This window comes from Bactrocera neohumeralis, unplaced genomic scaffold, assembly GCF_024586455.1.
Source record: "Bactrocera neohumeralis isolate Rockhampton unplaced genomic scaffold, APGP_CSIRO_Bneo_wtdbg2-racon-allhic-juicebox.fasta_v2 cluster10, whole genome shotgun sequence".
In the NCBI taxonomy this organism is placed as follows: domain Eukaryota; kingdom Metazoa; phylum Arthropoda; class Insecta; order Diptera; family Tephritidae; genus Bactrocera; species Bactrocera neohumeralis.
Window position 1 is genome coordinate 300,202 of NW_026089623.1, and position 22,998 is coordinate 323,199.

The window sequence follows — 22,998 nt, forward strand, 5'->3', positions numbered from 1 at the left end:
CACTGATTTTCTCTAGTGCACTTCTGTTCTATTTCAACTACATATGTATATGTATGTTTGTATACACATGTATGTATGAATGTATATATGTTATATGTAAAATGGAAATTCCATCGATTACATACATACATACAACAAATGTATGTATATATGTATGTACATCCATATGTACGTATTCGATGCAATTTCCATTGTTTACGCTTCGAAAATTTGTAACACGCGCACATTTTCAAAGCTGATACATTTTTTGCCACACATGATTCAAATCAGTGACACATGATTCAAATTAGTATCATATGATACGATTGCAACCGAAGCGAGCCATACGTTTACACGATCGTGATTGCCGACGAACAGATTGTTCGTGTTGCATCAGGTCAGTTGACGCTGGCAGATACACGAATTGGTTAACAATGTTGTTTATGCTGAACTGAATTGATTTGACTGTGTTTTTGGCACGACTGTTTGTTCTGATTTTATCATACTCGTTGCAGCTCTCTGGTATCAATATATTTGATCACTTGTAACGGACACTTCGAAATTTCATCAAAAATTAATAAATAATCCGCCGAACTAATAAATCTGGCATAATTACTGTTCAAAATTGTAAATGTTCATTGCTACAAAAGGACGGAATGCAGCAATATATTTCCTTTTATATATTTTACAAATATTATTTTATTTATTTATTATACGGTCCACACTTGAAAACAACCCAAACCACGCAACATAAACAACTCAGAACAGTGACGGTCATGGTACCTAGTGACATGCCGGTGTCGCGTGCCGGTTTAATTGTCACTCTTTCCTATCACGTTCTTAAGGACGAAACAAAAAAACTCCCAAAACGTTTGTATACATATGATCTTTTATCACCTTCCCGTTCACATATTTTCTGCTGTAATGAAACTATATCCTTCTTTCGCACACTTTCAATAAATTTGGGACACATCAACAATATTGCTTTCAAGAAAGCGTGACGGTGCATTCTAAAATAGCCTAGTGGGTAAACTACTCGCTTACCATTCATTACTTAAAGTTCAAATCTCAAAAATAAAAAGATCTCTTTTTTATTAAAATATTTTTATTAATTTTTATAATAATGAAATCATTTTATTTTATTTACATTAAATTCATTTTTCTTAACACATTTTTTTTAATAATTTAAAAATTATTTCTACATACATATAATATATAAAATTTATTATATATACATATACAAAAAATAATATCCATATGCACATCCATATGCAATATGCATACATACTTATATCTAAAAAATTATTATAATATTATGATGTCTCAGCTCTTCCCTTCCTATATATTTTTTTGCTTAAATCTATGGTGGCTCATTTCGATGGACTTCCGAATTCGTTGTTAGAAATTTGCAAGCCCAAAAGTGAAGAAAGAATCTATTAAAAATGTAATGAAAAATCAATTTAAAATACATCTTTTTAGGTAAATATGTATTTATTAAATTTACCATATAATATGTTGGACAGTAGAGTTACACAAAATAAGGAATTCGTCAGTGAATAGGTGCCGCAGCACATCACATACACTGTCTGAACTGCCTTTCATCCTTAAAATAAACTGTTTCTGCAAATTGAAAAAAAATTCGAATTAGCACCTAACATTCACGGACGGTCTTTTGTTGGGCTATTTCCTCGCTTTATGAATTATCTGAAAAGAGAACAAGTGCAGTTAGAGAATAAAAACTTGTATGGACAAAAACTTACATTTTCTTTCGAAAAGCTGTCCATCTTTTTTTCTATATTACCAACACTTGAAGTCAAATCTTCTTGTTGGATGGAAATAGTCTTTAACATGTTAAAAACATTTCAGATGTTAACATAATAAAGTAAAAATTTTTAAGAAATACATTTTAAAAATATTGTAGATTACCGTTTCCATCCACAGGTAAATTGTTTACTTGTTGCTTTGAGAAGCTTGCCTCTGAGTTGTAGTAACCAGAAATATTGAACTTCTTCCGTTTTAATGTCAATTGTTTTACAATAACAAAGGCGTAAAAATAAATTAAAAACTAAAATTACAATTTTACATATACCTTTTACGGAAGTCGAAGACGTTTTCGGGCATTCCTCCAAATAAATTTCATCGAATAGCGCTGGTGAATCCATCTGATTGAGTAATAAAAATTTGGCAGCATCAAAATTCATTTTAAATAACTTAACATAATATATTAAAATACAGTCGGGAAAATGTAATAATTTCAGTGAAAAATAGTAATTTGCAATTAATGAAATAAATGATGTAAAATGGGAATTAGAAGAAACTTGTTCTCATGTGGAATAGAAAAATAGTTATAAACTGTATCGTCTTTTTCTATTTTAAACAAATGTGGATGTAATTTTATTGCCAAAATACCTAAACCAAAAGACGATTCCAAAGGTTCTTGAAAGTACTTTTCAACACCCAAGAAACAATGTGCCGATAAAATAGCGATACCAGATTCCTTTGTCATGCATGTTACTTTTATGGGACCTAATTTTTTACTAAAACAAAAAGTCTTTTTCTTTTTTAAAATCTAAATTGAATGATTTAATTTTGGATATTTTATTGCAAGTAAAATCTGCAATATTTCTTTCTTCAAGCCTAAAATGTTATTGCTGCAGGATTTTATTAGGCTTATTTATAAGTTTTTTTTACATACTGCATGTGATTTTCAAACTTGTAAGCGGAAAAGTTATCTAGAGGACCATATTGCTTGGTACAGTCAGTTAAATGGAGTAAAACATGTACAGTATTTTTCGGATATAAGAGCCGAGCGAAATGCTCAAAATTGGAACACTTTATCCGGGGAAGTCTTATATGAAAACCCCGGTTAATAGCACTTTTGGGGCTTATATGAAAATCCCGCTTTATGCACCTTTTGAGCCTTATATAAAAGTGCACATATGAAACAACTACTTTTTTAAGCTACGTGTATGTAAATATTTATTAGATACTTTTTAAAAGTACTTAAGTATATGTATTCATCACTACATAGTGAACAGAAAAAAACAAAAGTAAACTTCATATAAAAAAACAAAACATAAAAATGTAAGGAAGAAATGAGATCTTTGTCGCTCATGCTTGAAAAAATTTTGCACAGAACGAAGTCTTAAAAAATTACATTTTTTTAAAAAACGAAGTCTTGGTGTTAAGTGTTGTCAGATTTTTCATTCTTATATCCGGAGATTTTCGTATGGATTTCTTTAAATGGCTCACACATTTTCAATATTATAAGCGGGGAGACCTTTTAAAAGGGGAACACATTAACCGGGGATTGTTCTGTATATTGCTTATGTGGAATTTTTTGTGACCTGATTTTATTTCCTTATAAGCGGGGAAATCTTTTAACCGGGGGGCTTATATCCGAAAAGTACTGTATATTGCAACTAACTAAATGGTCTCCGTTTTGTAATAAGAGGAAATTGTAGTAATGGTCATAACCAATGCAATCCTTTATAACAAATATACCTATATACAATAAGAAATGCCTAAACTCTGTCGCTTTCCAATTGCTGATTTTTTCTAAACTTCTACCTATTTGACCGAACTTTAAAGGAAATAAATTGGAGAGAAATGTTATTTTTTCGTTAACTTTGCTTATGTTTATGTTGCCTATTTTAATCAACAATAGATGCAACTTTTTACATACACCAAGATCTACAAGGTGCATTGGGTCTAAAGGAAATTGGGAAATCATTTTGAAATTTCCTGACTCTAAAATGCTTTCTCTAAATTTAAAAGGATTAATGTGATGTGATCTATTACTTCTATTTTTAAAAGATTGGTCAGTTCTTAACGTTTTATTTGTTTTGAAAAACAAACTCTCCTTTCACATTTAGAACAACTACTTTTTCCAGTGTGCGACTGCACATCTGTAGCAAAAGCTCGAGCGGGAGCATCGCAGCAAAACAAAAGAATGTCAAGTTTCTTCTTTACAGGATAAATACCAACCTGAAAACCAATTTTTTTTTTAAATAATTTACTTCTTCACAAAATTCTTTTAAAAAATCATTGATGCAATTATAAGCGACAATTCGTTTGGAAAATCAACTATGGATGCTAGAATAGGCCACAATACTCTATTCGAATTCTTGAATAATTTGAGGCTATCTATTTCCACATCAAACACAATATTGTTTTTATTTTGAAGTTGAGGAAATGAATTTTTCTCAAAATGATTTTGAATTCCTCTATATAAAAAAGATCCACTTGGAATTGTTTGAATATTTACTTTTATCGGATGGTACCTAAGAGACTTTTAGCCGTTAGAGGTAAACCAGCACAACCTATTTTTCGCAACGTTTGCAGAAGATCGGTTATTGGATTGTGGAATACCCTATTTCTTAAAGCTTTTAATTCTAAACTAAATGTATTATTTTGTATCACTTTTAAAATTTCGCTATCACTATTATTCCAAACACTAACATAGCTATCGCTGCAATTTGAAGAAAAATTAAGAGACCTTACTGAACTCCATTCCTCAGGATCACTATCAAAATTTACATCTTTTTCACAAATTTACTACCTACTGTTTCACCAGTTTTTTAACCGCTGGCAGGGATCCCATGTGGTGTGCAGTACATACCAAAATATACATATATTTAATTAGATACGTAAGATTTCCAAAATAGAATATAAGGCTTAAAAATATTAAAAGAAAATCAGAATGAAATAATTGTCTCTTGATGCAGTGGTAAGGTATTGAATAAAACTTCATTGAGGTATTAACACTACTATTTTTATATAATCAGTACTATATTTTCCATCAGATTTATAGGCAGTGTCTTTCCACCAATCAATAATGCAGAAGCAATACCACTAAATGCACAGGAAATATATCGAAGATTAAGGGATTTCAATTTACGAATTATAGCCATGTTAATAGTATTTACATTTTATTGAAGAATTTGAACAAAATCTAAAGTTGTAGAAAACAATTTACAAAAATAAATTAAGAAAATAAATTATAATTCATTCTTGTTCAAAATCATTTGTTCTGTTTCTGGTTTAGACTTAATGCTTCCTTGAGTGAACAATAGATATTGAAAATGCCGTCATGGCTACGAATGCACCTGCGAAAAGATGACAAAATAATTAGTATAAAATATTGATGAATTGTTTAAATGATATAGCGATGAAGTCTTGAACTCTAAAGAAATTATCTTATCTTTTTCTGGAGCCGTTGGAAAAAGGTGTCACCAATCCCATTATGTTCTATGGAGTCGTTATTCTCATAATTACCACACTTCATCACACACATCAGCATGTGGGTTACACTGAGGTTCACTCCAACTATGTCACTTAACGCCATTTTGTGTGCGACTGCGAAAGTTGTTATCAGACTCAGAGAATCTGGATTGCTAAATGAGCACATGTCTGAACACTCAAAAATCCTCACACACTTTGACTTCATACAGGAACACTTGGATTTTGAAGTCGCCAAACCGAATTCTGGCAGCTTGTGAATAGAAAGAATCCGTTGGAGGAGTGACGCAGTGAGCTTCTTTACGGATGGGTCAAAGCTTGGGGGAAAGGTTTATGAAGGAGTTTACTGTCAGAAGCTCTCTATCAACTCCAGTTTCATTGTTCCTGACTATTGCAGTGTTTCCAAGCCGAGGTTGCAGCCATTAAGGTAACAGTGGCGACTCCCTATCGTGCACCTTCTTCAACCTGCTTCTGGAGAAAATAATTCGAGCTGCAGAACTTAATCGAGAAGGTACAATCTTTTATAAGAGTGTACAGCTGCTGGCATATGCTGGTGATATTGATATTGATTGGCCACGCCGTTATTCTGCTTTCTTCAGACTGGATAAGGAAGCAAACAAATGAGTTTGGTAGTGAACGAGGGCAAGATGATATATCTCCTGTCATCAAACAAACAGTCGATGCACTTGCGACTAGGCTCTCACGTCACTGTTGACACTCATAACTTTGAAGTTGTAGATAATTTTGTCTATCTTGAAACCAGCATTAACAGAAACAATAATGTCAGCCTCGAAATTCAACGCAGAATAAGTTTTGCCAACAGGTGCTACTTTTGACCTTGCTATACGATGCAGAAGCATGATGAGTCGACGTTACGAGTTTTCGAGAGAAGGGTTCTGGGGAAGATTTATGGCCCTTTGCGTGTGGACCACGGCGAATATCGCATTCGATGGAACGATGAGCTGTATGAGATATACTACTGTGATCAATTGAATGGTGGTTAATTTACATATACTTCGCGAGTTTTTCGAATTGAGACATTTGTTTTTTCTGTAAGTTGGTAGTACTGTTAGTGACATCTATGCTTCACGTCAAAATATTCATTAGTATTTGAGATGCGCGCCGTTTTGTGAGGCTCTAAAAGTGAATTCTTCGATTTTTATCATGTCTGAATTTATTGAACAAAGAATTGCGATAATGCACCATCTCATACTGCATTTGTTATTCGTGATCACTTCGCACATTTTCAACTAATATCGTGCCGCAACCACGGCATTCGCCTAATTTACGTTCGTGTAACTTCAGGCTATTCAGCAAATTCACATGACCGCTCCTTCGGACACCGTTTTGACTCAATTGAGGACATAAAAGTTGAATCGAAGGAGGCTCTGTTGGCCATCACGACGGAGGCTTTTCCAAGTGCTATGATGACTGGAAAATCTGTAAGCATAAGTGTATTGTAACGGGAGGGGATTACTTTAAAGAAGATGAAATGGACAAAATTCACCTTTCAGTTTGATCACAGTAGTACGAAGACATTAATGTAGGTAAAAGACAGCGGCTACGCTGGCTAGGTCATGTTGTCCGAATGGACGAAAACACTCCAGCTCTGAAAGTATTCGATGCAGTACCCGCTGGGGAAGCAGAGGAAGAGGTAGACCTTCACTTCGTGGAGAAGGATCTGCCTTCGCTTGGAATAACCAATTGGTGCCACCTTGCAAAAAGAAGAAACGACTGGCGCGCTGTTATTAATTCGCCTATAACCGCGTAAGCGGTTTCTACGCTAGTAAATAAGAAGACATTCAACAAAACCGATCTTAAATGGAATAGCCCGATTTCTTTGGGAGTAATAATTTTATCTCCTCCAAGATTTTCTATAATCAATCAAAGAAGGAACTACCTAGGGTAGAAAAATAAATATTGTACATAGGGTGGACGAAGAAGGGAGAAGATCACCAAATTAGTCGTATTGTGTAAAGCTACTACCGCTTGACTTGCCTACACCAAAATTAACATATGCATAACTATCAGCTACCAATCAAGACAACTGACTCACCAGTCGTCTTTTTTAAACTGAAATTTCATAATCAGGCAATTGCCTACAGAATTTTGAAATTCCAACACAAAACAACACATTGAACATCTTTTGTATTACCAAATTGATCTAAAAAAAACTTTTTAAGTACTTTATGGTATGAAACTCAATTTCATTATTTTGCCTGCACCAGCTTCGTCTATTAATTAGCAATACTGCTAAATATTTTAAGAAGTACTTGTAGAAAATGTAAGCTCAGAATTATGTACGTTTTACTCCAGTCTACGCCGTACACAATACATACATATATTAAGGTGTTAATTTATTCAATTGTATAACACGTTGCATAATAAAAAACGGTATAGCTTAATTGTTTTACGTTATGTAATTGTAAATTATTATTTTTTATTCATATAGATATGTATGTACATATATACTTGATCTCATTTTTGTATGGTTAACTGGGGCAGTAATTACCAGTTCAAAAAGTCAGATTTTCATGTAAAACTCACTATTAGAACCAATCCAAAAAATTCGTGAAAAAAGGAAAACGTATAAAAGAAATCTCATTTTACTTATATGCAAATCTATCTTTTCGTACAGCGAGAATTTACACAATTAAAACACTGTAGATTTCCATGGTGTTATATTGTATATGTATTACCGTAAAAAGAAATTAGCAAAAATAAATTTCAGAGTTCATATAATGTTACGTTTATGATTAAAAAAATCGTCATTAATCGCTGTGCTTTCCTTGACTTTACTTCTTTATACAGTTTACAGTAGCATTCTACTGCATAATTTAATTGGCACTGAAGTCCTGCAGAGCGTCCTGTGAAAAGAGCGTCCGTGCAAAAAGGAGATCAAGTGTATATATATGACTGCTCAACTCTCACACATTTTATCATCCAAATTATTTTGTGAATTCGACAGTGTTATATATAGTAATAGTACTATGTTATATGAATATTAAACTTTTGATTTTCGGTATAGCTGGTTACAAAATCGTATACTTGTATTGATATTTTATTTTAGTATTTATGTTACAAAAATCGACTTATGAATACATATGCAAATATAGGAATGTTTTATTTATATTTAATATATTTATATGCTCGCCTCTTTTGTATATATGTAAGATCTCTAATATGTATTTTTCTAACTATTAGCTCAAACGATACCAAATGTGCAAAAAATCTATAACAAAAATGAAAGAAAAAAACAACCTCATTCAGTACAATTTTGCTCGTTGCATTCAATTTGATATAAGTATAACATAACTGTAAATTAACAGTAAATTTTGTCGATTTGGTTTGCTGGAATTTTTAATTGATTTTCGTTTGCATAAACATACTTTGGCAAAAAGTGGCCTTCCGACCCGTGAAATTGCTAGTATGTTAAAATTGTCTATGAGCTCTGTTGTGGCCATAAAAACACGTAGTTGCTTCCTAACGCCTATATCTACTAAAAATATAAACATAAAAACTGTTCTGTGGAAGATTCGAAAAACAACTTCTCATCAGATGTAACGAAAATCAATCATTTCCAATCGGAAGGCAAACAATAATATCCACATGAAAATCTACAACGACATTATGAGCGGCAGACTGTCGTTGTTGTTGTTATAGCGGCAGAAAACATTCCCGAAGTAATTTAGAGGAATGGTGTCGAGTTGGCAGTCCTTAGCTGGAAAACCAGGTTCGTTCCGGTTACTTAGACCCGAATGTCCTGGAAACAGTGACGGAATGTAAAATATGATAGGTACGGTCTCATTCTATGGGGATGCTTCACTTGAAGAACCTCAGGAATTCTGAAAAAAGGATACTATTGGAATAATTTACAGTCAAAATTAATTGAATTTATGGACGAAAGTGCTTATCCATAGGAAGAGGTAATTTTCTATGGGAGTAACCATATGAAGCACACTGCCAAATTGTTACTCGCTCTAATCAATTTCAACACATCCACTGGTCAGCACAAAATCCCTTAACCTGATTAAGGATTTGTGGGCTACTGTGAACAAGAGCCAGACTATGAAGCAGAGTATACAACGAATGGAGAAGCATACCGAAGTAAATACTAGCGCATTAAATTGAAATTATGACGAGATGTCTATAAAATGTAAGTAAGCACAAAAGATCAAAAATTAAATAATCTAGTTTAAAGACATCTACTTTTTACCAGAGAAACTGTACTTAATGAGTTTGTTTTAGTTTATTACATAATACAAAAAAACGTACACTGAAATTTTGATCAAATTTGAGTTATAAAATATTTTGTAAGATTTAAAATGCAAAAGTGACGAACGTCCAAACGGTTTTGCTTCGTTTCTTTAAATGTTGATTATTTAACATGGGTAGCATTTTTATTATGTACAAAACATTTCTGTAAATCAAAATTTTATGTAATATACTACATTATCACAATGATTCATATGCTCTCTTTCATACGAATAGCTTCCAATGTTTTAATTGAGCATATACAAAATATGGGTTTACATAATAATACATATAAAATGCATAAAGTTAAACTTATTCATAAATATATTTGAGCACCATTTTTGTTAAAGTCAACACTTATTTAACTTTTGTGGTTACAAAATCTTAGTTTTAGTTAAGAAAAACTGTAAGATTAATATTATAAATATATATACTATAATATTCTTAAACACAGTTTATAAAAATTAATTATTTAAAATACCTAATTTGAAATGTCTTGAAATAACAGAACCTTCATTGTATGTTAACAATAGATTGTTAATGCTTTTATGTTATAGGTAAGTTATTTAAATGGTCAATAATATTTAAAGATTCATTAATAAATTTAATTAAAATTTATATTTGCAGACACCATGAAATACTAAAAGCTTTAATGCTAACAGTAAACCTCGTTCGGAATATTGCCATTAACAAACTTTGCTTTATTTAAAAAAATTTCAAATAATTCCTCTTGATTTCTATTGGGTTTGTAAATATTATAACCATATTTGAACATAATGATTAAAAGCAGAGGTCAGTAATTATTTTTTTAGAATCTTCCGGATAGTTGAGTTGAATTAATTAATTATTTAATTTCTATCAATATATTTAATATTATAAATATTATTTATTTATATTTTTAATATAGTAGGCAAATATCTTTAAAACTTGAACGCACTGACTTAGCACCATTTATTTAAACTAACAATGTCTGCAGAACTTTGTGTAAATTTCTTAATATGACACCAAAGTATATATTTTTATATTTTTGTAAAAGAAATTTTAGATACTCAAGTCAAAATTGGAAAATTTAATTTGATTAAGTTCATATTTGTAATTTCAAATCACGTCTACATTATATACATGCATATACAAAATTTCCGAATTTATTTTCATTTAGTGGAATGCTTTATTTTGCTGTTGAGTAAATTGACGGTCTCTTTTTCCTTCTCCAGCTCTTTGCATCTAAACGTATAATAATTATGTATGTGTTTTATTATGCAAATTGCCTTTTATGAATCGGTTTACCTCTGCGGGTTCCGATTCTTTAAACGTTAGCGATTTCGTTTTGTTTTTCTATTGACATTCCCCTCGATGATGATCTAGAAATAAAATGTGCAAATAAATATTATAAGTTCTAGTATTTTTATAATCGTATCTTTATGTTTGGATTTGTAAATCGGAGCATTTCCAAAACTCAATGGCTTAAAAAAAAAAGATTTCTTGAAAGAAGGATTTTTTTGTTCAATTACAAATATTAAAAAAAAAAAAACAACTAGAAATTTTCATTGCCTGCCAAAAATACAATTTTTTCTTTTTTCTTCGCTCAATGCCTACTTTATGGCCTTAATTGAAACGCATATTTCTATACTCTTGCAAACAGTTGCTACAGAGTATTATAGTTTTGTTCTCGTAACGGTTGTACGTATGACCTAAAACTAAGCGAGATAGATATAGGGTTATACATACATATATAAATAAAAATTTAAATCCGTCTGACTGTCTGCCTGTCCGTCCGTCTGTGCCATCTTTAACTTGAGTAAAAATTGAGATATTTTGATGAAACTTGGTACGCAGGTTCCTTAGTACAAAAAATTCCAATTCGTAGATGGGTGTAATCGGACCTCTACCGCCCACTTTTTGGTGAAATCTCATATCTCTGGACCCGACCAACAGATTTCGACAAAATTTAGTACGTGCCATTCTTTTTAAATTCCTATGTCACACTGTGAAAATGGACGAAATCGGACAGCAACCACGCCTACTTCCCGTATAGCACAATTAAAAATTTCACTTGATTCGTTCAGTTTCCAGTGCACAAATCAAGAAGCAATTAATATAACAGGATAAAACTTTGCACGAAAAATGTCTTTAGTGTGGGCCACCTTATGACCAAAAATTGTTTAAGTGCAATAAAAACTGTTCAAGTCCCTAGGTACCGAAAATTTAGTCCCCGGTACCTATAGTTGACTTTTGATCGAAAATGAGGGTCAAAGTGTGATATATATGTACAAATAACTGTGTGTCGATTCTCTTTTCACGGGTATTTTCCAAGATTTGGCGCATTGTGAATATCGCTTCTTTAGACGGGTAATTGCTATTCGAACTTCTTCATGGTCGGGCAATGGACCATCCACTCCAGCGTCATCGTGAGGAAAAGTCGGAAAATTGGACAATTCCAAAAAGTAACTTTTTTTCATAAAAACTTTTTTTGTTTTGTGTGTTTCACACAAAGTGATCAGGTCGCGCTAATATCGGTCGGCGGTATTTTTGGCATCAACATACGTTGGCAACCAAGGGCACATGACCGAGTACTTCCAGGATGCGATGACATACGTGTGGAATTATGGATCGCGGTCAATCACCAAGCGATCGTCACGATGTCACAGCACGACTTTTCAAACAACAGTTACGATGTTTGATGGACTATATCTTGAAGCAACGTATGTACATATATGTGGTGTTGTCAGATACTAGATGTACTCTGTTGAGTGGCAAAAGAGAGATTTGTCACATGCACACATTCTTTGGTTTGTATGTCTGACAATAAATGCACAAAACGCTATCCACGTACTTTTCTTTCGGAAGCACAAACTGGAAAACTAATAGATATCCACTCTATCGGCGACGCTCACCAGACGACAATGGCAGAACATTCAGCTTTCATTTTAGAGGAATGAATATCGAAGTTGACAACACATGGATCGTACTATATTCACCACTATTGTCTAAATCAAATTCAAAACTCATATCAATGTTGAATATTGCAGTTTGGTGAAATCGATAAAATACGTTTGTAACTACGTCACCAAAAGAAGCAGCATGGTCTTGAACGAAACATCGATACGTAAACTGCAATAAAACGCTTTGTAGGATATTTACTTTTGCAATTCATGAACGTTTTCCGACGCAGACGCACAACAGTCTCGCATTTAATTTGGAGAATAAGAAAAAAAGTATATTTTAACCCAGCGAATACAGTACAACCAGTGGAAACACCGCCAGCAACAAAATTAACATTGACGAGTTTTCTCAACTTTCGTCAGTGATCCGTTTATGAGAACATTGCTCTATTCAATATTATACATGGAATGCATCGTCGAAGAAATGGTTACGCAGAAAGCAAGGCCAACCAGTAAATGGACATCTAGCTGTGTTCTCAACTAATGCATAAGGACAAATTTACACATTACACCCGAAAAACGACGATTGCTTCTACCTTCGGTTGCTATTGATTAATGTACGCGGTTCAACTTCATTTGAGTCATTGTGTACTGTGAATGGTACGATGTGTGAAGCTTTTTGAGAAGCATGCCAGCAATTACAATTGCTGGAACATGATAATCAGCCTTCAAAGTCGCTTTAATTATGAGATAACAAAAATGACATTGCCGAAGACAATTTACATCGTATTCGCTAAGTATTGGAAATGGGCAAATTTCGGTTAACTTCAACGAAAGATAAACTCATGACGAATGTTTATCTGAACATTGGCCAAATTATCGTAACTACGATTCTTTGAGTGCACTTTTAGCTGCCAAAAATACCGATGTTGCTGACTTAAACTGGAAGATTCAAAGTCAAATTCCGGGAGACTTGCGCTCATACATATCGATCGATCGATCGTCTTGACAATGAAGACAACGCCGTGAATTATACAGTAGAATTTCAAAATTTTTTAGAGAGGCTTGGTATGCCACCGTTTGCGTCTCAAATTGGTTCTGTCGTTATTATATTCCGAAATCTTCATGAGCCAAAACTGTGTAATGGAACCCGACTGATTGCAACGCAGCTATCGAATTAAAGGTGGCAGAATGCTTGATTCTACGAATTCCTTTGAGTTCTAACGATTTGCCATTTCAGTTCAAACGTATTCCGTTTCCAGTAGAAATTGCATTTGAGATTATCAACAGGACACAAGGATAGTTGCATAGTGTGTAGCATAAATTTGGAAATGCTATGTTTTTCACACAGTCAGATATACAAGGCGTGCTCTTCTTCTTCTTAATTGGCGTAGACACCGCTTACGCGATTATAGCCGAATTAACAACAGCGCGCCAGTCGTTTCTTCTTTTCGCTACGTGGCGCCAATTGGATATTCCAAACGTAGCCAGGTCCTTTTCCTCTGCTTCCCCCGACGGTTACGGCGTCGAATACTTTCAGAGCTGGAGTGTTTTCATCCATCATCAGTCACTAGATCACCTTTGAGAGTTCTACAATAGTATGCTCCGGTCTTGAAACCTACTGTAAGCCGCCGCATTTTTTCGTAGAATTTTCGAGCATTTCCCCTGTCGGCCAGCTTATCAAGCTCTTCGTATTCACGCATTTCGGCCTTTTCGATGTGGGGACAGCCAGATGGTTTGATCTTATGCTGGAATCTAGTACTACAGATAACCATATTTCGAGCCCCGGCGAAGTCGATCAGCCTCAACCCATTTGGGAATGTTTCGTCGTAGAGGCTGAATTTACCGACCGTAGTGCCAAAGATGCCTTCTTTGCCCACCCTGGCGTTAAAGTCGACAAGCACGATTTTGATATCGCGCTCATAGGTGTGCTCCAAGCGCTCATTGAAGGCATCTTTGGTCACATCGTCCTTCTCTTCCGTCGGGCGCAAATCAGCGATATGTTGAAGAACCTCGCTTTGATGCGGATTGTGGCTAGATGTTCATTCACCGGAGTGAATAATAGTACTCAGCGACGGAGTCTCTCTCCCACCACCAATCCCATGCCAAACTTCCGCTCCTTTATATGGCCACTGTAGTAAATACCACAAGGACCTACTCGTCGCTGTCCTTGTACCGTCCGTCGCATTTCTTGGATGACGGTGATGTCAGCCTTTATTTTCGCGAGGACATCAACCAGCTGGGCAGCGGCACCTTCCCAATTAAGGGACCGGACATTCCAGGTGCATGCCCTAATATCGTAGTTCTTATTTCGTTTGCCATGGTCGTCATCAAAATGGGAGTTTCTCTTCCGAGGCTTTTGGTAATTTTTCATTGGTAGTGTTTTTTACATGGCGGGTCCCAAACCCAGCCCACAACCCTATGTAGGGGATGTTTCGCCTTCTCACTTTGGCTCGCCTTCGAACGGATGTTCTTAGGCTACCCAGCGGATACTTGGTCAAAGACCGGAAGTCGTGAGCTGCTTGAGCCATGTATAAAAGAATCGTTTCTGGCCACTCCCAAGTGAATGGCGATCAGAGAACTTTCCTCACTTTCGTGAACTTCTACACATGACTCCTTATATAAACATAGGGTCCACATATTCAGTACCTAGTTAAACAGTTTTGGTTCGATTTACGCAATTTTTAGGCATAAGGTGACATACCTCAAATGCAAATTCGTGCAAAGTTTTATGTCGATATGTTAATTAATTCTTCATGAAAGTTTCCAATAGAATTTAAAATGGTATTATATGGGAAATAGGCGTGAATGCCCAATTACGCCCATTTTTGCACTGTTACATATGTTACCAAAATTTAATGTGTCTGCCGTATTTAGTTATTGATTTATCGCGCTTTTAGCAGTTTACAACAGTACGTATATGGGGATCAGGCAATTTCTTTCATTTTCACATTTCGGTAGGAGTTCTGATAATATTTGCGCTAGGCGAGTTTGATTGTTGTAGCTTTAGTGGTTTAGGAGATATGTGCATTAACACTTATTAAACGACGGGGCCATGCCCACTTTTACAAAAATTCTTCCCTACAGTATGGTACTTTATACGTTTTCGGTTAATGGTGTTTTGTGGGCGTGGCAGTGATCCGATTACGCCTATCTACGAACTCATCCTTACTTTTTCACCAAGGAATGCGGATTCCAAGTTTCATTAAGATATCTCAATTATTACTCACGGACATACAGTCATCCGGTTTACAACCCGTTTCGTCATCCTGATATATAACCCTATATCTATCTTGATTAGTTTTAGAAAATACATACAATCGTTAGGTGAACAAAGCTATTTAACTATGTTTCAACATGTTAAACTAGTATAAAAACTGGAAGAGGAAAATATTCATTACCTAACAGAACCCTAACATTTACATAACCCATGACGCAGAAGAGATAATAGTAGCTGCTTAGATAATAGTATTCGACTTTTTATAAAAAATCAAAGCTTATTCAATTAGGAATTTTGATAAAAATTTTAAATAACGACAAATAACTTCAATCATAAAATAGATTACGGCGGTATTTATTACTAAAATTTAATTTTATTTGAATAGTTAACCGTGGCTAAAAAAACTAGCCACCTCATTTACACATTCAGTATTTAAAATTATTATTTTGATAAGGTGTATACATTTAGTGAATACAGGGTTCCTGGAAAGTAAAAGGACTGATTTTCTCCCGCCGCGACTGTACTTCGGATAGTGCGCGTACCGACCGGATTCGGTAAAGGGCGTTCCTAGCTAACGAACGAGCGGCTGGTCAGTTATTTCCGATCACCTGAAGAGTTACGACAAACATTTTCGCGCGACGTGTTTCTGTGAATGGTGCAAGCCGAAAATGCAGAGTTCGTTAGAGCAGAGGTACGCGATTAAATTCTATGTGAAACTAGCTAAATCTGCGACAGGGACGTTTGATATGATCAAGCAGTATGTTTCGGTGGCACTAGGCCTTTTTGGACGGCCGGGAAGAGGTCGCTGATGAAGACCGTGCTGGAAGACATGTGACTCTTGCGCAAAGTTGTCAACTCAGACCGTCGACTAAGTATTCGTTTAATTGCACAGATGTTAAATTTATGAAAATCTATGGTTCATGACTTTGTGACTGAGCGCAAGATGTGCGCGAAGATGGTCTCAAAAGTGCTCACTGACAATCAGAAATTGCGGCGAGTGGAAGTGTGTCAAGAAAATTTGAACATGTGTGAAAGTGACCCCCATTTTTTGAATACATTTTTGTTTCCTTGCCAGAAAAGGCCGATGAAAGGCAAGCGTTTTGAGACCATAGAGGGGATCCAAGCAGCTTGCACCTCAGCTTCAATGCTTGAAAATCGCGTTGGCAGCGCTGCATCGACGCAGAAGGTGCCTATTTTGAAAGTTTTTAAAGAATTGTAACGATTGGTTCAATACATTTTTTTTAAATCGACTCAGTCCTATTACTTTCCGGACAAATTCTGTAAGGTAAACTTGGTATACAGATGAGTATGTCATCATTTTACTCTTTATGTTTAAAAATGCGTATGCAAAACAAACCTGTAGTATTTGGCTGGCCTCAAATGCTGTACCTGGTAGTAAAATAATCGGAGATGATACATGACCCGACTCCACGCACAGCATATTGGGAAATTCATCATCCCCAAAATCACTCATTTCTCTTGCTTGATCTATCCATGGGTTCCAAATAACTGCAAAATAATTTAAATTATAACAAATATTAACACTAGTTACTAAATAACCTTATATTAAGGCCAAATTGCACATTGAGGCCAAATTATCAATATGAATCACAATAATTAATTACGTTTACTTAATGTTTTACGACAGACAAAAACAAGTAAGGAAGGGCTAAATTCGGGTGTCACCGAACATTTTATACTCTCGCATCATAAAGTGATAATCGAGATTTCATTATACGTCATTTACATATTTTTCAAATACCGTATTTTTGTAAAGTTTTATTCCGCTATCATCATTGGTTCCTAATGTACTATGTATATATTATACAGAGAAGGCATCAGATGGAATTCAAAATAGCGTTATATTGGAAGAAGGCGTGGTTGTGAACCGATTTCACCTATATTTCGTACATGTCATCAGGGTGTTAAGAAAATATTATATACCGAATTTCATTGAAATCGGTCTAGTAGTTCCTGAGATATGGTTTTTGGTCCATAAGTGGGCGAGGCCACGCCCATTTTCAATTTTTAAAAAAAGCCTGGGTGCAGCTTCCTTCTGCAATTTCTTCCGTGAAATTTAGTGTTTCTGACGTTTTTTGTTAGTCCGTAAACGCACTTTTAGTGATATTCAACATAACCTTTGTATGGGAGGTGGGCGTGGTTATTATCCGATTTCTTCCATTTTTGAACTGTATATGGAAATGCCTGAAAAAACGACTCTGTTGGTTGACATAGCTATAGTAGTTTCCGAGATACGTACAAAAAACTTAGTAGGGGGCGGGGCCACGCCCACTTTTCCAAAAAAATTACGTCCAAATATGCCCCTCCCGAATGCGATCCCTTGTGCCAAATTTCACTTTAATATCTTTATTTATGGCTTAGTTATGACACTTTATAGGTTTTCGGTTTCCGCCATTTTGTGGGCGTGGCAGTTGGCCGATTTTGCCCATCTTCGAACTTAACCTTCTTATGGAGCCAAGGAATACGTGTACCAAGTTTCATCATGATATCTCAATTTTTACTCAAGTTACAGCTTGCACGGACGGACGGACAGACAGACATCCGGATTTCGACTCTACTCGTCACCCTGATCACTTTGGTATATATAACCGTATATCTGACTCTTTTAGTTTTAGGACTTACAAACAACCGTTATGTGAACAAAACTATAATACTCTCCTTAGCAACATTGTTGCGAGAGTATAAATACATATTAATATACCTGTAAATCACAGATATCAAATCCGTCTTTTTTAGACATTGTATATGTTAATGAATGCATCGGAAAGTAACTTGAACTCAATGACGCTTTTATCGTGTGAAATTTGAATTAATCAATTTGCACTATGTCCCCGGCCTGATACATAGAATTAAATCCATATGGCCTTGTTACACGTACCGAGTACAGTGGCGAGACAGTATTCTGGCCGAGTATGATACTCGGTCGAGAGAGTTGCGTTGGCGAGTAGAGGTTTACACGTATTTTGTTCATCTAGTTAGACAGTGAAGTTTTTCTAAGTTTTATTTGCAATGTTTGGTAGAAAAAGACATTTTAAAAGAGTTTTTAATGAAGTTCTACCGCATCTCATAAAAGAGTTGTGGGATTTTCAATTCTTTCACAACGCAAAATGCAATTGAAACTAAATAAACAACATAAAAATCGACCGAGTGGCGAGTGAACACCGAACGCGTGTTCACATGCAACGAGCGAGTCAGTGATTAGCTCAGAAGGGGCAAAAGAGTGAAGAAAAAAGAAGCACTCGGCCTAGTAAACAAAATGTGATTCTAGTGACTCTCTCGCCACTAAACTCGCCCACTGACTCGGTTCATTACTCGCCTTACTGTTTAAACGAAACGAGCACTCGGCCGAGTCACTGTCTCGCGACTGTACTCGTTACGTGAAACAAGGCCAATATGATTTTTAATTAGCCTTAACCTTCAAAAGGCGCGTGTATACATTTTATTAGCTGTCGGATAATATGTTTGTGAATTATATCATTTTGAGTGAAGCAACTTTGTTTATTGTGAAAAAAAGCGAAAAAACAGTTGAAGCAAAAACTTGCCTTTATGACTAGTTTGCGGATACTGCCACAGGGAAAATCAAAGATTGGTATGCTAAATTTAGACATGGTGAAATGAGCATCGAAAACGGTGAACCTAGTGGACATGCAAAAGAGGTTGTTACCGTCGAAAACATCAAAAAACAACAGCGACTATTACATAGCGTTATTGGACATTTTGAAGAACGAAATCACTAAAAAACGGATGCATTTGAAAAAAAAGAATGCATCGTTTACAACTTTGTGAAAACAATGGCAAAAATCAATTAATTGGGCTTCGAATTGCTTTCACATCCACCGTATTCTTCAGATTTAGCCCCCAGCGACTATTTCCTGTTCTCAGATCTCAAAAAAATGCTTTGTTGGGAAGAAATTTTCGCCGAAAGAAGGGATGATCGCCGAAACTAAGCTCTATTTTGAAGCAATGGAAAAATCATACTACAACAATGTATTTTAAATTTAAAAAAATGGTATCGAAAGTTGGAGTGGCGCTATAATCAGTCTATCAACCTTGAAAGAAACTATGTTGAAAAAACTAAACGAATGAAACGAAAAATGTGTTTTCTGCACGCACTGATTGATGCTTAAATTGCAGTGCTATGTAAAAGGTTGTCTTTATAGCCAAGCTATAATGCAATAAGTCCAATATGTATGTACATACGGTGGTGGTCCGTTACAACGAACTTTCGAAATATAGAATTTTTGCTGCAACCATTGGAAAACAACTTATATTTTCCAGTGACTTACTTTTGCAATCTAAAGGGAGTAAAACAATTATATTATATTTAATTCAGTATAATGTAAGTATGTACAAGAAAGCAATTAAAAAGCAAATGAAGTGAAAAACGTGTATGAAGTACAAAAACAGTGTTGCATGAATATGTGCGTTGTATACAGGCATGTATTTCAACACGTCTCCTCAACGAGCATATTCTTACATGTGAAAAAATTAAATAATTTCTTTAATTCAAACCTAATACTTGTTATGACTATTCTTGTTTAAATTCTTAGTTGAATGTCAGTAATATTAGGAATACAACACTATTTTAAATCAATAATGTCTTCTTGGTTAACATCTCTTATACAGTGATATTTTATATTAAAATGCTTACTCTTCGAATGATAAACGGAATCTTTTACGAGATGCATCGCACTCAAGTAGTCGGCATTCACTACTATCGCCTTTGGACACTGAAATTTCATTCCTGTTAATAGCTCTTTCACATAAAATGCTTCTTTTGCTGCAGATGTAAGTGCCATATATTCAAGACTGCTCAGGGCTACAGTCGGCTGCTTCTTTGATTCATATGAGAATGTGCGGAAGAGTAGTTCAAAACTCCAATAAAATCTGCTCCGCCAATTTCTCCCCAAGCGGATAAGCGCATTCTAGCAGAAGTTATTGTCTTACCGCAATTAACAAACATGCTTCCTATCACACAAATAGCAAGAATTGGAAAAAGGTTTCGCACCTTAAGTTAACAGATCTCTACTGCAATTGCAGCGACCAAATCTTCTTCTTTACTGGCGTAGACACCGCTTACGCGATTATAGCCGAGTTAACAACAGCGCGAGTTAAGGAACGTATTCCTTATAATAGTAACAAACATCAAAACAACTTTTTTTTCAGTAAACAGAATGCATCAAAACAACCTTGAGTTGGAACAATTGAAATGCACTACAAACAAATCCTAAACAAACAAATAACAAAACAACTTTGAGTTTGTATACCTGAACAACCTTATCTTAAAACAAACCAAATGTATTTAAGCAAACGATATACTATATACGTAAACAAACCTAAACAAGTAATAACCATGTAATAAGGGAAAAATTCAGAAACAAATAGCAATAGATGTAAGTATAAATCCTGTAACAGCGGACATTACTTCCAGGATGAATCAACAGCAGATCATACAGCTCATCGTTGCATCGAATGCGATATTCGCCGTTGCCAACGCGCAATGGACCATAAATCTTTCGCAGAACTTTTCTCTCGAAAACTCGCAACGTCGACTCATCAGTTGTAGTCATCGTCCAAGCCTTTGCACCATATAGGAGGTCGGGAATTATGAGTTGCTTAAAGAGTTTGGTTTTTGTTCGTCGAGAGAGGACGTTACTTCTCAAGTGCCTACTCAGTCCGAAGTAGCATCTGACGAAATTATATACAACTTCAAAGTTTTGACTGTCAACAGTGACGTGAGGGCCACGTCGCGAATGCGACGACTGTTTGTTTGATGACAGGAGATATTTCATCTTGCCCTCGTTCACTGCCAGACCCATTTGCTTTCTTGCCTTTCCATTCTGAAGAAAGCAGAACTAACGGCGCGGGTGTTGAGGGCGATGATATCAATATCATCAGCATGCGCCAGCAGTTGTACACTCTTGTAGAAGATGGTACGTTCTCTATTTAACTCTACAGCTCGAATTATTTTCTCCAAAAGTAGGTTGAAGAAGTCACACGAAAGGGAGTCGCCTGGTCTGAAATCTCGTTTGGAATCGAACGGCTCGGAGAGGTCCTTTCCGATCCTCACGAAGTTTTTGGTGTTGCTCAACGTCAATTTACACAGCCGTATTAGTTTTCAAATCGACGAAGACGTGGTGTGTGTCGATTGTCTTTTCGCGGGTCTTTTTCAAAATCTGGCGCATGGTGAATACCACTGATACACACTGATAAGGTCCAATCAGTTTGTTGACGGTGGGCTTTAATATTTCACACAATACGCTCCATTAAACCTTATACGCGATGTTTAGGAGACTTATCCCACAATAGTTGGCGCAGATTGTGGGGTCTCCATTTTTTGTGGATTGGGCAGAGCACATTTAAATTCCAATCGATGGGCATGCTTTCGTTCGACCATATTTAACAAAGAAGCTGATGCATGTTCCCTATCATTTCTTCACAGCCGTGTTTGAATAGATCGGCCGGCAATCCATCGGCCCCCGCCGCTTTGTTGTTCTTCAGACGGGTAATTGCTGTTCGAACTTCTTCATGGTCGGGCAGTGGAACATCTGCTCCATCGTCATCGATTGGGGAATCGGGTTTGCCTTCTCCTGGCGTTATGCTTTCCCTGCCATTCAGCAGGCTGTAGAAGTGTTCCCTCCATAATTTTAGTATGCTCTGGACATCAGTCACTATGATCCGGTCTTGAAACCTTCTGTTAGTCGCCGCATATTTTCGTAGAATTTTTGAGCATTGCCCATGTCAGCCAGCTTGTCAAGCTCTTCGTACCCACGCATTTCGGTCTCTCTCTTTTTCTGTCTGCAAATGCGAAAGATTGTACCTGCTCGATTAAGTTCTGCAGCTCGAACTATTTTCTCCAGCAGCAGATTGAAGAAGTCGCACGATAGGGAGTCGCCTTGTCTGAAACCTCGTTTGGTATCGAACGGCTCGGAGAGGTCCTTCCCGATCCTGACGGAGCTTTTCGTGTTGCTCAACGTCAGTTTACACAGCCGTATTAGTTTTGCGGGGATACCAAATTCAGACATCGCGGCATAAAGGCAGCTCCTTTTCGTGCTGTCGAAAGCAGCTTTGAAATCGACGAAGAGGTGGTGTGTGTCGATTCTCCTTTCACGGGTCTTTTCCAAGATTTGGCGCAAGTTAATTTTTAGATTAAGTAAGTAAGTAAGTTTCGTGTTGCTCAACGTCTGTTTACACAGCCGTATTAGTTTTGCGGGGATACCAAATTCAGACATCGCGGCATAAAGGCAGCTCCTTTTCGTGCTGTCAAAAGCAGCATTGATATCGACGGAGAGGTGGTGTGTGTCGATTCTCCTTTCACGGGTCTTTTCCAAGATTTGGCGAAAGTTAATTTTTAGATTAAGTAAAAATGAGGCAAAAGAATATATTTTGAGCTGCACCGAA

General features: G+C 35.8%; 1 protein-coding gene and 1 long non-coding RNA gene across 14 annotated transcripts in view; both read right to left on the reverse strand.

Annotated features, from left to right (window-relative positions):
* Positions 1–1,147: 1,147 nt before the first annotated feature.
* On the reverse strand, positions 1,148–6,836 carry LOC126764970 (uncharacterized). Its single transcript, XR_007668178.1, has 3 exons — positions 1,906–6,836; positions 1,484–1,820; positions 1,148–1,412 (listed from the first exon to the last, which is right to left on the reverse strand). It is a non-coding gene; the product is annotated as an uncharacterized LOC126764970 (long non-coding RNA).
* A 785-nt stretch (positions 6,837–7,621) lies between these two features.
* Positions 7,622–22,998, reverse strand: part of LOC126764886 (RNA-directed DNA polymerase from mobile element jockey) — a 224,903-nt gene continuing 209,526 nt past the window's right edge. For 12 of the 13 annotated variants that reach the window (XM_050482553.1, XM_050482540.1, XM_050482549.1 and 9 more), the window contains 2 exons: positions 16,934–17,085; positions 7,622–10,835 (listed from right to left, as the gene is read on the reverse strand). In XM_050482553.1, coding sequence (XP_050338510.1) covers positions 10,788–10,835; positions 16,934–17,085 — 200 coding nt within the window. In that variant the 3' untranslated portion in view covers positions 7,622–10,787. The remainder of the gene's footprint in view (positions 10,836–16,933; positions 17,086–22,998) is intronic. The other variant, XM_050482543.1, reaches the window with a different exon arrangement.